The 16,684-nt window shown below is 38.5% G+C and overlaps 1 protein-coding gene across 1 annotated transcript; it reads left to right on the forward strand.

Annotated features, from left to right (window-relative positions):
* The first annotated feature begins 2,668 nt into the window (after positions 1-2,668).
* LOC143027324 (uncharacterized) lies at positions 2,669-3,082 on the forward strand. Its single transcript, XM_076188597.1, has one exon. It carries the CDS (start codon positions 2,669-2,671, stop codon positions 3,080-3,082), a length of 414 nt encoding a protein of 137 aa, XP_076044712.1.
* Positions 3,083-16,684: the final 13,602 nt, after the last annotated feature.

The raw sequence follows: 16,684 nt of genomic DNA on the forward strand, positions 1-16,684 counted from the left end.
CCAGAAGGTATATCTCCAAGCCCACATGGAAAACAGAGAGAGACGCATCTGCATCTTTGGCCTCAAAACTATTTCTACAAATCCACTTGAGGAGAAATAGAGATATCTCTTCAGGTTCACTTACGGAGAGAAATTCTAGGATCCAGAAGGTATTTCTCCGAGCCCAATTGGAAAACAAAGAGAGACGCTTATGCATCTTTGGCTTCAAAACTATTTCTATAAGTGCACTTGAGGAAAAAAAGAGATACTCTTGAGACAAATGATGCTCTTAGGCTCAAAATGTATAAGTCCAATTCCATCTCAAGATACTTTGTTAAGACTAAAATTGTCTCTCCAAATATAGTTGATAAGGCGAGGATATATATTTTTCATCTAAATGTATCTCTCCAAGTTCACTTGGGGAGACGGAGATACATTCTTGGATTCAAAAATATCTCTTTAAGTCCACTTGGGAGGAATATCAGAGACGCTTGGAGCCCGAGGTGCCTCACCAATTTCCTTTGAAGAAAGGCAAAAACCTTAGTTTCAAAAATGTCGCCAAATCCAATTGGAGAGATGGAAATACATTCTTAGATCCAAAAACATCTCTTTAAGTCCACTTGGGAGGAATAACAGAGACGCTTGGAGCCCGAGGTGTCTTACCATTTCCCTTTGAAGAAAGGCAAAAACTTTAGTTTCAAAAATTTCTCCAAGTCCACTCGGAAAGCATCCTCTTCATTCCAGACGTGTCCTGATGGAGTGTTTAATTCTTCCGCTGCGTAGTAGAGGTTTGTTTTTGGTTTGATAAAAAAAACATCCAGAGAAAGTGAAAACAATTACGTAAGTCGTGAATAGCCTTCAAAAGGGTAATTGATGTAGATTCAACTCATTCTAATCTATTTTTTTTTTTAACAATACTTGACAGAGCTTGACAGATTTCTTCAGTTGGATGGTACAATCTCTGCAATGAAAAGATCAAGATACGTTCAGTGTGGATATACTGATCGGATAAAAAGAAAAAAAAGATAATGGGAAGCTCACGCTAGGAGGTACTTAGCTGTGCCCAAACTCTTTAACTTTATTTTCTCTGACTGTCAAGTGGAGTAACAGCGGCTTGTAGCTGTAGGAATCGAACCCAAGCTCACGCCGTGCGAATTGAGATCAAAGCCATGCACCCACTCGGTACACAGGTGTGGGAAGTTGTTTGAAATACGTGGAACTAATTTCCAAAGCCCCCTCATGCTCCTCTCAGACTTCTCCTCTGCCATAAAGCCTAAACTCCCATTCACTATACTTCATACATCGCCTCTCCACGCCCTAACCATATCCTCGTTCTGTGTCTTCCCTATTCAAAGAACAGGAACCACATCATTATATTTTCTTTTCTGGTGTACTTTCTGTAAAAGCGCAAACAGGGGTCGAAACTCTCGTTCTCTCTTTTAAAGATCAAAGACTGAGATGCTACGAGAGTGCTTGAGAGCCTTCCATATCCTGTCCAGCTTTCCAGACAAACCACATAGACCAACTTCCAGACCTCGACAGCGTCCAACAAACACGCTCTCTGGGTTGTTCCAGATCATGGTCCTCAATAAGATCCAGAGAACTGTCATTAGCAATCTTGATAACCAAATGCAAACTAATGAAGGGTTGTTTACCAATGCGCCGAGTGGAACAAGACTTCAAAGAGGGTTTTGAAGAGGGGGACTGGGAGAGAGAGTAAGAGTGGGATGAAAATTCATATTTATATGTATATACATACTGTACACACGCACACACACACACACACACACACACACACACACACACACACACACACACACACACACACACACACACACACACACACACACACACACACACACACACACACACACACCCGGACCTGCCACTACGGAGGTCCGGGTTCGACTCTCGCCCGGGGCTGAAATAATATCAGTATCGCAGCGCTGAGGGGTGTTACTCCAACTCTCGTGGGCGGGGAGTTGGGTGTGTGTGTGTGTGTGCAAGGTCATAGCATTACCCATAGATCGGACCTACGAGCTCTGAGCTCTCTTCCAGGAGGGAAATAGCTGTCGATCACGAGTCCAACACGTGATCCAAAGACCAAGTGAATACACACACACACACACACACACACACACACACACACACACACACACACACACACACACACACACACACACACACACACACACACACACACACACACACACACCACACACACACACACACACACACACACACACACACACACAGACACACACACACACACACACACACACACACACACACACACACACACACACATATATATATATATATATATATATATATGTATATAAAAGAATTACAAAGGGGTAGCATGCTGACATGAGACCTTTTGATCCATAACTAGGTCGAATGCGAAAAAATTATGATAATGATAAATAAATAAATGAATAAAAATAATACTAATGAATAATAATAATAATAATGAAATATACAAATAGGTGAAGTTAGATAATAAAAAACAGGTAAATAGTAAATAATGATAAATGGATAGATAAATGATAATAAAAACAATCAAACAAATATTAATAAGCAAACAAATAATAACAAACAAACAAATAATAACAATCAAACAAATGCAATCAAAGAGGTGGTACACAGAATCAGCGAGGATATCCTTTCAGTATGTAAACGGGACTACATGCAACCAGTAGAAAAAAATAAAAGGTTCGGTTTGTTCAGATTTGGCAGCCGGGAATACCACCAACTGGAAGGCCTCCCCATGGGCTCACCACTAATTGCAGTAGCAGCTTCTCTCTACCTAGAAGTATTGGAGAAGAATCACTACAAGAGAGTTCTCCCTAAGGATGGAGTTTGGTTCAGGTACGCAGCTGACTGCCTATTTGTTTCTCCAGTAGAGACGAGCGAAGGTGATGTATCGTCAAAATTGAATATGGTTGTCAGGAATATTGAGTTTACTATGAAAGTAGAGTCTCACGACCGCCTACCTTTTCTAGACTCGGAAATAATTAGAAATGATAAAGAAGCTGTTTTCAGAATCTACAGGAAGCCCACAAATAAAGACGATTTAACACTACTACAGCGCACACGATGAAAGGACAAAACAGGAGTGGTAATTGGTTTCTTCCTCAGAGCATTAAGAATTTGTAGTCAGAAGTTCCTGGACGAAGAAATCTCACTCATTAAAACCATTTTTAGGAAACTGGGCTACCCAGAGACTTTTTTTTTTCTTTTTCTTTTTTTTTTGTCCACCTCTCTCAAGAAGGAACAAAACATCAGACGACGTAAGGTCCCAGTCAAACGAGACAGACAATACTTAATTGTTCCGGAATCTGGTCTCACACACACACTTGGAGCTGTATTCTGGCTGCTTGGTCTGGAAATCATTAATGGCACAAAAAAATAAGTCACTTGGTAATACCAACTACGAAAGTAAGTAACGACCTAAGTGTAGTCTACAAGATCCTCTGTAGTAAATGTAAGAATGCGTACTTTGGCGAGAGCCATAGATGTCTCCAGAAGCAAATAAGGGAGTACAAGACGGATTTGAGAAATCATTACCTCTCAAATGCTCTGTTGGGTCACGTAGACAAAGATCATCTACGCAAGTAGCAAGAGGCAACAGTATTAAGAAAAGGCCTAGCAAGGAGATAGAGAAATGTTATTGAGGTCCTATACATAGCTACCAAAGACACCATGAACCAAAAAGTAGGGAACACAAAATGATCAAAATACACGGCTAAATACGCAGCTATTAGGAGCAGCACAAAGACGGCCCCCACCTAGATCGGTGGAGAAATATCCGATGATATTTTCTTCTTCTTCTTCTTCTTCTTCTTCTTCTTCTTCTTCTTCTTCTTCTTCTTCTTCTTCTTCTTCTTCTTCTTCTGCTTCTTCTTCTGCTTCTGCTTCTTCTTCTGCTTCTTCTGCTGCTGCTTCTGCTTCTGCTTCTTCTGCTTCTGCTTCTACTTCTTCTTCTGCTTCTGCTTCTTCTGCTTCTTCTGCTTCTGCTTCTGCTTCTGCTTCTTCTTCTTCTTCTACTGTTTCTTCTGCTTCTCCCTGCTTCTTCTTCTTCTCCTGCTGCTTCGGTTTCTTCTGCTTCTGTTTCTTCTGTTTCTTATCGTTTTTCCCCTTCTTTTTTGCGTTCCTCTTCGCGTTCTTTTTCTTCTCCTCCTCCTCCTTCTTCTTCCTCTTTTTCTTCTTCTTCTTCTTCTCCTCATCTTCCTTCCTCTTCTCATCCTCCTCCTCCTTCACCTCCTCATCAGAAGTCTTGTTTGAATCTCTATTGGGCTGTGACATAACTTCTGCTGAAGAACAAGTAATATTAAAGGACTAGGAGATGGAAGAGAGCTGCCTCATTACTTATAGCTGATTTTCTTGTTCCTGTTGATGTTAGTGTCAGTACTGTGTTTCCGAATGTTGGTTTAGTTGTTGTCTTCCTCATGATGATGATTTTTTTATAGGTATAATTTTTTATGATATCCTTTGTTGCTGATATATTTTTTATTTCTTTTATTGCTGATGTTTCTGTTGCTGTTGTTGTTGATAATACTGTTGTGTTTTTTGTTTTAAATTTCTTTTTCAACGCATATGTGTATGGTGGTGAAAAGGGGATACATGGACGAGTGTGTTTGATGACTTTGAAGGGACGTTGGAGGTGAGTCAGTTGTTGGAGGGACGTTGGAGGGACGTTGGAGGTGATTCAGTTGTTGGAGGGACGCTGGAGGTGAGTCAGTTGTTGGAGGGACGTTGGAGGTGAGTCAGTTGTTGGAGGGACGTTGGAGGGACGTTGGAGGTGAGTCAGTTGTTGGAGGGACGTTGGAGGTGAGTCAGTTGTTGGAGGAACGTTGGAGGCGAGTCAGTTGTTGGAGGTGAGTCAGTTGTTGGAGGGACGTTGGAGGTGAGTTAGTTGTTGGAGGAACGTTGGAGGTGAATCAGTTGTTGGAGGAACGTTGGAGGTGAGATAGTTGTGTGAGAATGACGCTGCATTTCTGGCTGTTTTTTGGAGTATAGGAAGTAGTTTGGAACTAAGTTTGGTTGTGTGGAAGGAGAAAGTTAAGCGTAAATGTGGGTTAAAGCAAAATGGTGGGATGCACAAGGAGGCTGAACGTAAGCGTGAGAGGTGGCAATGAAGGATGCTGTGGATGCTGAAGTAAAATTTTTGGTAGAAATGTGGAACGAAAATCGTCACGAAATATAGGTGTCTCGGGGTGGAAGCAAGGAGAAGTTTGTCTCAAGAGTAATTTTACGGACTTTGAATATGATTCAGAAACACCTAAGTAAGATGCTGGAATGCCTGCCATTTATTTTGTATTATTTGCTTATTTGTTTGTTATTATTTGTCTGTTTATTATTATTTGTTTGATTCTCATTTATTATTTATATGTCAATTCATTACTATTTACTATTCACCTGTTTGTTTTTTATTTAACTATACCTATGCATTTATTTATATCATTTATTATTATTTGTATTATTATATATTTTTTGTTTATCATTATTATAATTTTTTTCTCATCCGACCTGGATATGGACCAGAAAGTCTTCTGTCGACATGCTCCGCCTTTGTAATCCTTTGTAAGTAAAAGTTCTGATGATTTTGAGAGAAAATGTGTGAAAACTATGACAGATGTTACAAGAAGTGGCGAAGTGCAATATATGGAGGTGAATCAGAGGTCAAGCGTTGGAGGAGAGCTGCCAGATTTGAAAGACCAAAGATTGGTAAAACGGTTCAGGCATATGATAAGGATGAGTTTTGAAATTCTGGAAAAAATCTGGAAAGCAAAAGCTGGTGGTACGTTTTTGGTCTTGATGGATGTCTCTTCCATAAGTTGTAACGAGATGGTAAATAAGAAATAGATCTAATTTGGAAGTGGGTAAAGACAGCTTCGCCAACCGTGTAGTTAATGAATGGAATAAACTTCCTGCAGAGACAGTGCAATGTAGTTCAGTTCGAAGCTTTAAGATTCGTTTAGATAAACACCTAAGCAAGATGCTGTAATGGCTGCCATTTATTGTATATTATTTTTTATTTGTTTGTTATTATGTCTGTTTATTATCATTTACTTGATTTTCATTTATTATTATTATTTACTATTTTCCTGTTTGTTTATTATGTAACTATATCTATACATTTATTTATTTTGTTTATTATTATTTATGTTATAATTTTAATTCATTTATCTATCTATTCATCATTATTATAATTTTTTTGCATCCGAACTAGTTCTGAACCAAAAGGTCTCCTATCCTCATGTTTTTCCTTTGTAATACTTTGTAATACAATTTTCATATCCTTAAAAAATTCTAGGATACACTTTTTACTCTGGTGATTTCCGAGCTTTGATTTGTTTACACATCTTCCTATGTTTTATTTACTCATATTTAGAATAGTTAATACATTATTATTCAAACATAAGAACTGATATTACTTTACTTTGAAGTATTTTATTTATGATTTATGAACACAGAAGCAAATATCTTTTATATCTACAGGTCTTGAGTAAAAACTAAATAAGAAACACAAGATCCCGTATTTTAATCCAGATTTGTTGTCTACCAAAATGTCCGTCTCATCCATGTTTTCCATAAAATTAGTTCAATGCTTTTGAGAGTGACTAATTCATGTGTTTTTCTTACTTCTTCTAGATTGATATCATATTGACCCTCTTCTAATACTAGTATATAATACCTCAAAAACTATTTCATCTTGTCTTTGGTTTCATAGTTTTCAGATTTATCATCAATTCATCTTGGGCCGATCTTTACTCTTATCAGCAATACAACTTTTCTTGTTGTCTTTTTTATATCTTTCAAAAAGCTGTATTCGTCATTTTCCAGTTAGATAACGTTATCAGGAGTCGGATGGCAAATGGAGATAAGATATGATTTTTTTTGTTTTTTTTCATTTCAAATCAGAACCTCATATTTTTTTTTTTTATCAAAATTAAAAATGTCCAAACGAAAAAAAATCTATTTGGTTGGTCTCGACCAGACGCATCTGTTTTATTTGCCTTCAAGAACTCGTTGATTTGTAACCTCGGCAATAACAAAACATTTACATTTCCATGTGCCCCTTTTGGCCTTGTTCCATGTTTTTTCTTGCCTGCCATTGCATCAGTTTCAGGTCCCAAAATATTAGTAAAAAAGAATACTTCCCTTCCTTTGTTATTTCTTATCCATGATCCATTTTTTTTTTTACTTAATTCGTTCTCTTTCCATCTTTGTTCCATGTTTTTCCTGCCTGCCATTTCATCAGTTTCAGGTCTCAAAATATCAGTGAAAAAGAATACTTTCCTTCCTTTGTTATGTCTTATCCCATGATCTTTTTCGTGTTTTTTTTCCCTTTTTTTTTGTACTTCATTCATTCTCTTTCCACCTACACCAATAACTTGGTATTCCTCTTACTTGAATTCTCCCTATCGTTACTATTCTTTAGCTATGTTCAGATTTACCTTTATCCTCTATCATTTTTTCTTTCTTAATTGGTCAAAAATCAGCTTTCTGTCCAGTATTAAGTGTAATCACTAGCAGTCATTCTTTTTTTTTTTCTAATAAATTCGCTGTGCTCTTAAGAACCTAACATCAAACATAATAATCTAGATGCCCTTCGAGGAATTACTGATTTCCTCTTGGCTGTTTATTGGCTGTCTCTTCTATTTGTCTAATTTCTTAATACATGATTGTTTTTTGCTCTACTTTAACAGAGTTTCATTCTCCAATACATATATATATATATATATATATATATATATATATATATATATTTATATATATATATATATATATATATCAGTGTCTGTCTGTCTGTCTGTCTGTCTGTCTGTCTGTCTGTCTGTCTGTCTGTCTGTCTGTCTGTCTGTCTGTCTGTCTGTCTGTCTGTCTGTCTGTTTGTGCGTGTGCGTATGTGTGTGTAATGTATGTGTGTGGACATCGTATGTGGGAAAAGCTACGTCTCCCCAGAACATACGGACGACATTTGCTAAGGATCTTTTGTCTCCTGACCCCTATTTACAGAGATTTACAAGAAAAGTCGAAATCGCCTACAGCCGCAAAAGTTTCAAACTCGTCCCTTCCCCACGCAAAGTAAGATCAAATTCACCCATCTACCCCCGGAAAGAAAACGGGAGAAGAGAAGAGAAGAGCGAAGGTCATTGAGAAGAAGGAGGAAGGAGAGAAGGATGGAAGGAGAAAGAAGGAGGAGAAAGGAGAGGAAAATGGCGTGTGAAGGGGAAGGGTCACGTGATCCTGCCAACTAACTACCCAACTGTCCGACAAGTGACCCAACTTCCCAACAAGCTAACTAACCTGGTCGCCAGTTCAGTTGCCTGTCCGTACGTATTCCTCTTCCTCCCTGACAACTCCCCCCCCCAGTCACGGCTCTCTCTCTCTCTTTTTCTCCCCTCCTCTTTTCCTCCTCTTTCCGCAAAGGTCCGGTTCATTCAGTCGTCTTCTCTTCTTCACGTTTATATTCTCTTTATATTCTCTCTCTCTCTCTCTCTCTCTCTCTCTCTCTCTCTCTCTCTCTCTCTCTCTCTCTCTCTCTCTCTCTCTCTCTCTCTCTCTCTCTCTATCATCCCCCTTTTCTCTTCATCTCTTTCTCACTATCTATATCCGTTTATATATCATATCCATCTTTGTCCAAGTATTGGAAATCTAAATTGGCATCTTAGTCGGAGATACACCATTCCACCAATAGCATCACTTCCACCACAATTTCAACCAGTCACCACATTTATCATCACTAATACCACCACTACGTGTGACAACACTTCACTCTTCATTATCATCACCATTAGGCATCACAGTTGCTATCACCATATCTACTTTAAATTCTACAATTTTCCATCACCATGAATTTTACTACTACTACCACTATTCTTATCACCAACATCGGTATTACTACTACTACTGCTACTCCTAACACCAACACAAACTACCGTTTACACCATCATGACTATCAGTGATACTACCACCACGAATACTATCACCACTGCCACTAATATTATCACCACTACTACTAGTACCACCATTGCTATTACCACCAACACTGCTAAAGTTGCCACCAAAATTTCTTCCATACTAGTACATTAGAACTACCACTACTATTACCAGTATACCTACCCTCTCTTGCTCCTACCAAGATCACTAGTTCTTCCACTATAACTATCCACATTTATTAAAGTAATCTTCTCTCACCCGCCTCGTCAGTTCCTTTTCTTTTCATTTTTCTCTTACTTTCCTTTTCTTTCTTTCTTTCTCTTTCCCTCCATTCCTTCTCTTCGCGTCAGTTTCTTTTCTTTTTATTTCTCTCTTACTTTCCTTTTCTTTCTTTCTTTCTCTTTCCTTCCATTCTTTCTCTTCGCGTCAGTTCCTTTTCTTTTTATTTCTCTCTTACTTTCCTTTTCTTTCTTTCTTTCTCTTTCCTTCCATTCCTTCTCTTCGCGTCAGTTCCTTTTCTTTTTATTTCTCTCCTACTTTCCTTTACTTTCTTTCTTTCTCTTTCCTTCCATTCCTTCTCTTCACGCAAAAATGATCATTATATCCTCTTCTCGTCTAAAAGCGTTACCAGATCCACTTCCGACCTCCTCCGGTGTCTCCTCGTGACGCAGGCGCTGAGGGAGGTCGCCACAAGTCTTCTCGCGGCACCGAGCTCCCAAAGCCATCAAGAGGACCCAGCGACCACTTCCGACGCCTTAACCTTGATCCCGAAGGAGCTTCTGAGGATCATCGTGACTGCTTCAGAACCAAAAGACTTTTCGCGGCCGAACAGAATCGTCTGACGAGAACGAGAATGAAATCACTGCACAGTTAACATACTTTTAATGTCTCTTAAACATATAATTCGTTCAAATAAACTTTACAAGAATGAAATCACAGCACAGTTAACATACTTTTTAAGTCTCTTAAACATATAATTCGTACAACTAAACTTTACAGGAATGAAATCACAGCACGGTTGACATACTTTTTTTAAGTCTCTTAAACAAGCTCATGTAATTCGTACAACTAAACGTAGCTGAGGGACATTAGATTGTCCTATGAGACGGACTTCACTTAGAAACATCTCCCAGGTACTTGTCCTCAAACTTCCCCAACATTCTCGTCTCCATCTAAAGGTGCGGTCCCGGGTGGATGGTACTTGGTCCTCTTCGACTACATTTCCTCTTTTTCACGAAGATGGAACAAAGAATCAGTTCCATACTGGTACAACAAAAACAATTCCCAATGTTTCATCCCATACAGGACATGAGGACCGTTGACGGCAACCGCAGGGCTTCGGGTTTTCGGCCAGTTAAACTCGAGTCAACAAATATTCTGATTATTATGAAGTTGTCTAGATATTCAGTCTAGGAAAAGTCAAAATAGGGAAAAGGATATTACTATATTATGGACGGACAGTTCTGCTCAGATTTGTGATCGGACCCAGCAACATGCGGGTCCCGGTCTGTCTTGGCCGCTTTCAGCCCAAGGTCCGGTTCTCTTGGTGTAATTAATCCATTGTATGGCAATGCGACACACTTTTAGTATTTTTTCTGGCTACCATCACGTGATTTAATTCACTGTTTTCCTTGCCGTCGAGTGATTTATTCCGTAATCGGGGAGGATTTAAGTCTTTTTAAAGGTCACCCATTGACCTTGACGTCTCACGTAACAGATTCTATTCAGGTTAACCCAGCTTGACCTTATTTAACTTGCAAACGGCATCGTAGAGAAGGGATACTAGATTAACCACTTAGTGTGATATAATTCATTGATTCTAATCTAGTAGATCTCAGGTATCTTAACTCGGCCTAGGAATAAACGCCATATTAAGGGGATTAATGGGTTAAACCTTTTAACTTAACCACCATTTATCGAGCACGACAATGTTGATCCTGTTTGTTATCGTCAGGTGATTTTATTAATGTATCGAGGTTTTTAAAATGTTCAAAGGCTTTGACGACATCAATGTCGAGGATTACTTTTCATTAGACCAATCAAATACAAGAAGACGTCACGATTTAAAAGTAATTTGATAACAGATTTTCTTCGAATGAAAGTAAGCATTTTTTCTTTAACCGGGTTGTTAATGTGTGGAATTTGTTACCTTCCACTGTCGTTGAAAGTAACACAATAACGGCATTTAAAAATCGCCTGAATAAATATTTAGACTCTAATCCGCAAATAAAATATTATCCTTTACAATAAAAGTTCTGACAGCCTGACATTTAATTGTAATTGGATAGGACAGTGGTAGCAGTAGTGTTAGTTCATCTTTTATCGCCTAGTTGCCCTGTTTTCTTAACTGTAGCTTAGTATAGTAAACACAAACAGCCTCGTTAGGGGCAGTAGGCTTGCTGTTGTTTGTTCTTCCTTTGTGTTCCTTTGTGTTTTCTTCCTGTTTATGGAGCACGAGTGTTGATCCTGTTCCTTGCCGTCAGGTGATTTTATTAACGTATTGGTTTGTTTTCTTCCTGTTGACGGTTTAAGTAAATCGAATGTAAACTTTGCGAGACTCGAGAGCGGCCGTTTTCTCTACATTAACATAATTATGTCGTGCAGCACCCCCCCCCCCCCGGCCCCAAGCGAGGAGAAGATTCCCAAGCCTTCGTTTACACTTCGACAGCCGAGTACAGGGAGAGGCGGAGCGTCTGAGAGGGGAAGAGGAGGAGAGGAGGGGAGGAGAGGGGAAGAGGGGGAGAGGGGGATATGGGGAGAGGAGGAGAGGGAGAGGAGAAGAGGAGAAGAGGAGAGGAGGGGAGGAGGAGAGGAGGAGAGGAGGAGAGGAGGAGAGGAGGAGAGGAGCGGAGGAGGAGAGAGGGAGAGGGGGAGACAAGGAATAGAGGAAGAGAGGAGGAGAAGAGAAGAGGAGAAGAGGAGAGGAGGAGACGAAGAATAGAAAAGAGGAGGAGAGGAGGAGAGGAGGAGAGGAGGAGAGGAGGAGAAGAGGAGAAGAGGAGAAGAGGAGAAGAGGAGAAGAGGAGAAGAGGAGAAGAGGAGATGAGGGGAGGAGGAGATGAGGGGAGGAGGAGACGAGAGTGGAGGAGACGAGAGATGAGGAGATGAGGAGAGGAGGAGAGGAGGAGAGTGGGAAACAAGGAATAGAAAAAGAGAGAAGGAGAGGAAGAGAAGAGGAGAGGAGGAGAGGAGGAGAGGAAGAGGGGATGAGAGAAGGAGAGGAGAAGAGGAGAAGAGGAGGAGAGGGGGAGACGAGGAATAGAGGAAGAGAGGAGAGGAAGAGAGGAGGAAGAGAAGGAGAGGAGGTTGGAAGAATAGAGAGATGGAAAGACTGAAAAGCGGAGAGGTGAAAAATTAGAGGAGAGGAGGAGGGAAGGAGAGGAGAGAGAGGAAGACGAGGAATAGAGGAATAGAGGAAGAGAGAAGGAGAGTAAGAGAGGATGAAGAAAAGAGAAGAGGGTCGGTAGAATGGAGAGACGGAAAGGGGGACAAACGGAGAAGAGGAGAGGGGAAGACGAGGAATAGAGGAAGAGAGAAAGAGAGAAAGAGAGAAAGAGAGAAAGAGAGAAAGAGAGAATGAAAAGCACAAAGGAAGGGAAGAGTAGAAAGAAAGAGAAGAGAAACGCGGAAGAGAGGAAGACAATGGGAGAAGCCACAAAGTCAGAAAGGAGAGGATCAGAGGTAGAAGGGAGGAGGAGGAGGAGGAGAGAGAGGAGGAGGAGGAGGAGGAGGAGGAGAGGAGGAGGAGGAGGAGGAGGAGAAGAGGAGGAGGAAGAGGAGGAGGAGGAGAGGAGGAGGAGAGGTATAAGACCCAAGTCCAACTCTCCTTTGGTGTCTCTATCGCAGAACCATCCATTGGCATTTTGGAGAACTTTGGTGGCAAAGAGAAGGAACGATCTAGTTTCCTCCTATTCCTTTTATATTTAATTCTGTGTTTGTTTATCCAGTTATTTGTATATTCATTTATCTATCTTTTTAATCATTTATTCATTAGTTCACTTGCTTATTTATTTATCTATACATTTAACTTATTTTCCTATTTATTTACTTATTCATAATTTATTTTTGTATTTATTTGTGTATTTATGTATCTATTAAGTGATAAATTGATTATTTATTCATTTATTTATTTGTTTATTTATTTCTCTGTTTATTCGTCTATTCATGTATGTATTAATTGATTAGTTGATTAATTTATATACTTGGTTTTTTGTTCATTTATTAATTCATTTATCAATATTTTGTTGATTACTTTATTGATTAATATATTTGTTTATCTGTTTATCTGTATATATATTCATTTGTTTGTTTATTGTTCATTTGTATTTTTATTAATTCATTTATTTTCTTGTAAATTTCTTTTTTACATAATGGATTTATTTAACTATTTTACTCCTTTTATTTGTTTTTATATAGCTTGTTACTCATTTATTTATTTATCTATTTATTTACTACTTTATCGTTTACTGATTAAACGATCCTGATTACGGGACTCGAACCCCAGGCCGTGAGACACGAGGTAAGGATCGTACCAACTACGCCATGATAAATGTACAAAATAAGTCAATTAGGAATCGTCCAGTGGCCTCCCGACATCAACTCCCGTAGCGTTAGCAAACGTATACTCTTCCTCATCGAGTTCATATTATATCAAAAATATAAATATTTCCACATTGTTTATTAACTGGAAGAGAAATAGTTGTCTTAAGCTGGTGATATGTCGAAAAATATATGAACAAATTTGTTAATTATGTTGGCAATGATTGGGATAATCCTCCATCCGAGATATTTAGATGTAATGCGAGTCAGTGTTTTCAAGCTCATTTGAGTGATCATCTAAACAAAACATTGTAATACTATTAACAAACGAAATATTTTCTGTTGGTATTCTTTACCATTATATACTATTATAAACTATTGCATTTTTCCAGGGAATGACTGTTACTCTCAAATTAATATTTCGTTTTTATATATTTTCATTAATCAATTTATCATATAGGATCTAAGTTACAAACATTCCTAGGACCAAAAGCACTCTCATCTAGTGAATTTTACAGATATACATCAGAACAGCATATGTGTACATAAAATTCTATTCTCGCCAATTTCGAGGTAGAATTGCTGTCAAGATAGTAAACTGGAAAAGACTGATCTGCTGACAGGCCTACAAGACTACAAGGGAATGGGTCAAAAGGTGAGAAGTGAGATTGTAGACTCTTGTTCTCTGTCTAGACCCTGTAGCAGTGATATGTGAGGTTGTACTTTGTGCTGTTGTTAACCTTGTTATTGTTAATATGATTTGATTACCCCTTTTATAAAGGGGAGAAAGATACACACACACAAACACACACACACACACACAAACACACACACACACACACAAACACACACACACACACACACACACACACACACACACACATATATATATATATATATAATATATATATATATATATATACAGTATATACATACATATGTATATATATATATATATATCAAATATGTATATATATATATATGTATATATATATATATATATATATATATGTATATTATATATATATATATGTATATTATATATATGTATATATTTATTATATATATATATTTATATATATTATATATATATATATATATATGTGTGTGTGTGTGTGTGTTGTGTGTGTGTGTGTGTGTGTGTGCTGTGTGTGTGGTGTGTGTGTGTGTGTGTGTGTGTGTGTGTGTGTGTGTGTGTGTGTGTGTGTGTGTGTGTGTGTGTGTGTGTGTGTGTGTGTGTGTGCGTGTGTGTGTGTGTAAGTAACCACTAGGAAAAGTAAACTAACGAAGCAGAGCGCTTTCGTATAATTACATCTTCAGTGCTGATACTTTTCCTAGTGGTTACTTACGCATTTATAAACACACGTTCCTAGTGATTGTATTGCATATATCTATATATACAAAACACACACACATATACATTACAGTATAAAATCTGGCCCACTGCACGTGCGTGCGTTGTGGGGGGGGGGTCTGGAGTGAGAGAACATCCAAATCATGATTTCCGTTTTCTGGTTCAATTAGCCAATAGCAGAAAATAATTATAGAATATTTGTAATACGCTGAGCAAACATTTATGAAACAGAGCAATCAATCAGTATATCATTACAGGAACACTGCTTGCTTCATTATTACCAGCAATTACGTTCCACTTGTTTATTTGCACTCAGTAGACAATGATAACAGCAATCAAAACTTACCTGATGACATACGTTTTTAGCTGCAAGTTCGTTAGGTGTAAAAAGATCTAAACACTAATATTCTGGGATCTCCTGCAATAAAAACAAATGTACTGGGAGGGGTAGGCACCCAAAATGATAAAAATCCACATCAATTCTACGCGTAATGTTAAATCAGTGAGAGACTATTTTTGTTTGGTGTTGACTAAGTAAATCAAACTAGCATAAGGTAACCAAGTTGGAAAATATATATAATTGCGCTATGCTGGTTAACTCGAACCTCTAGCAATACTAAGTTCTGCCATTCTTCTTAAGTGTCTCCTTAACCACTTCTATAGTTCTATTCCTTCATTGCTATATTGTCCCCAAGGATACAAACGCTGTGTATTTTAGATAGAATATCCCTCACGCCGTCCATATACGCTCTCACACGCTGAATATAGCTGTAAAGTGGAAGTGTGTGTGTGTGTGTGTTTGTGTGTGTGTGTGTGTGTGTGTGTGTGTGTGTGTGTGTGTGTGTGTGTGTGTGTGTGTGTGTGTGTGTGTGTGTGTGTGTGTGTGTGTGTGTACATGCACAATTACCATAATGGGAAAAGAAACTTGAGGAGAATGCGTTCTTTCATGCATTACATCCTCAGACAGCGTAACATTGCAATACGTGTTGTGTGTATACATACAAAAAGGTTTTACTCACAAAATTATGAAATTTCAATTGGAAAAGACACATAAAAATGTGCAGTGACCCTACCAAGCCTCACTTTATATGACTTCAAGTAAATCGAATTGGAGAATTATCTTTCAATAATAACTTTATCGATTTGACGTATTTCAAATACTCATAACTTATATAAGATATGATATATAGACGAGTATAACAAATATAAGATATATATGAAATGTTTGTAGTTTGACGATATATATTCCTTGGTCTATATATTGCAGTATAATATGCAATAGATTTACTGCACTCGCTCCAATAAGTAGTAAGGATGACTTCTCGTCGGATAAGCGTGATTAATATTTGCTATCTATTTTCCATGTGTTTGAAGTGATGAACTTTAGTTAATATCATAAAGAGTCACTCGGTATTTATAAAGTGGTATAGAGGTATATGTTAATGCATATTTATATCAAAACGTTTTGCAAGGTTTATTACGTATTATAGTATGTTTATCAAGGTTGATGCCTATATAGATATACATATAAACGTCAGACATATGCATGCACACACACACACACACACACACACACACACACACACACACACACACACACACACACACACACACACACACACACACACACACACACACACACACACACACACACACACACACACACACACACACACACACCACACACATACACACACAACACACACCACACACACACACACACACCACACACACACACAACACACACACACACCCACCCCACACACACACACTAACAAACACTTACATACATTGGCGGATTGGTAAAGCACTGGCCTCACAAGCCGGAGAACCGGGGTTCGATTCTCCTTTCACGTGTAGCCC

This window comes from Oratosquilla oratoria, chromosome 8, assembly GCF_046742065.1.
Source record: "Oratosquilla oratoria isolate Oo_2021 chromosome 8, ASM4674206v1, whole genome shotgun sequence".
NCBI lineage: Eukaryota > Metazoa > Arthropoda > Malacostraca > Stomatopoda > Squillidae > Oratosquilla > Oratosquilla oratoria.

Bases quoted from the DNA above. Each gene is read 5' to 3' on its own strand.
- LOC143027324 (XM_076188597.1), top strand. From the start codon at position 2,669: ATGCAACCAGTAGAAAAAAATAAAAGGTTCGGTTTGTTCAGATTTGGC.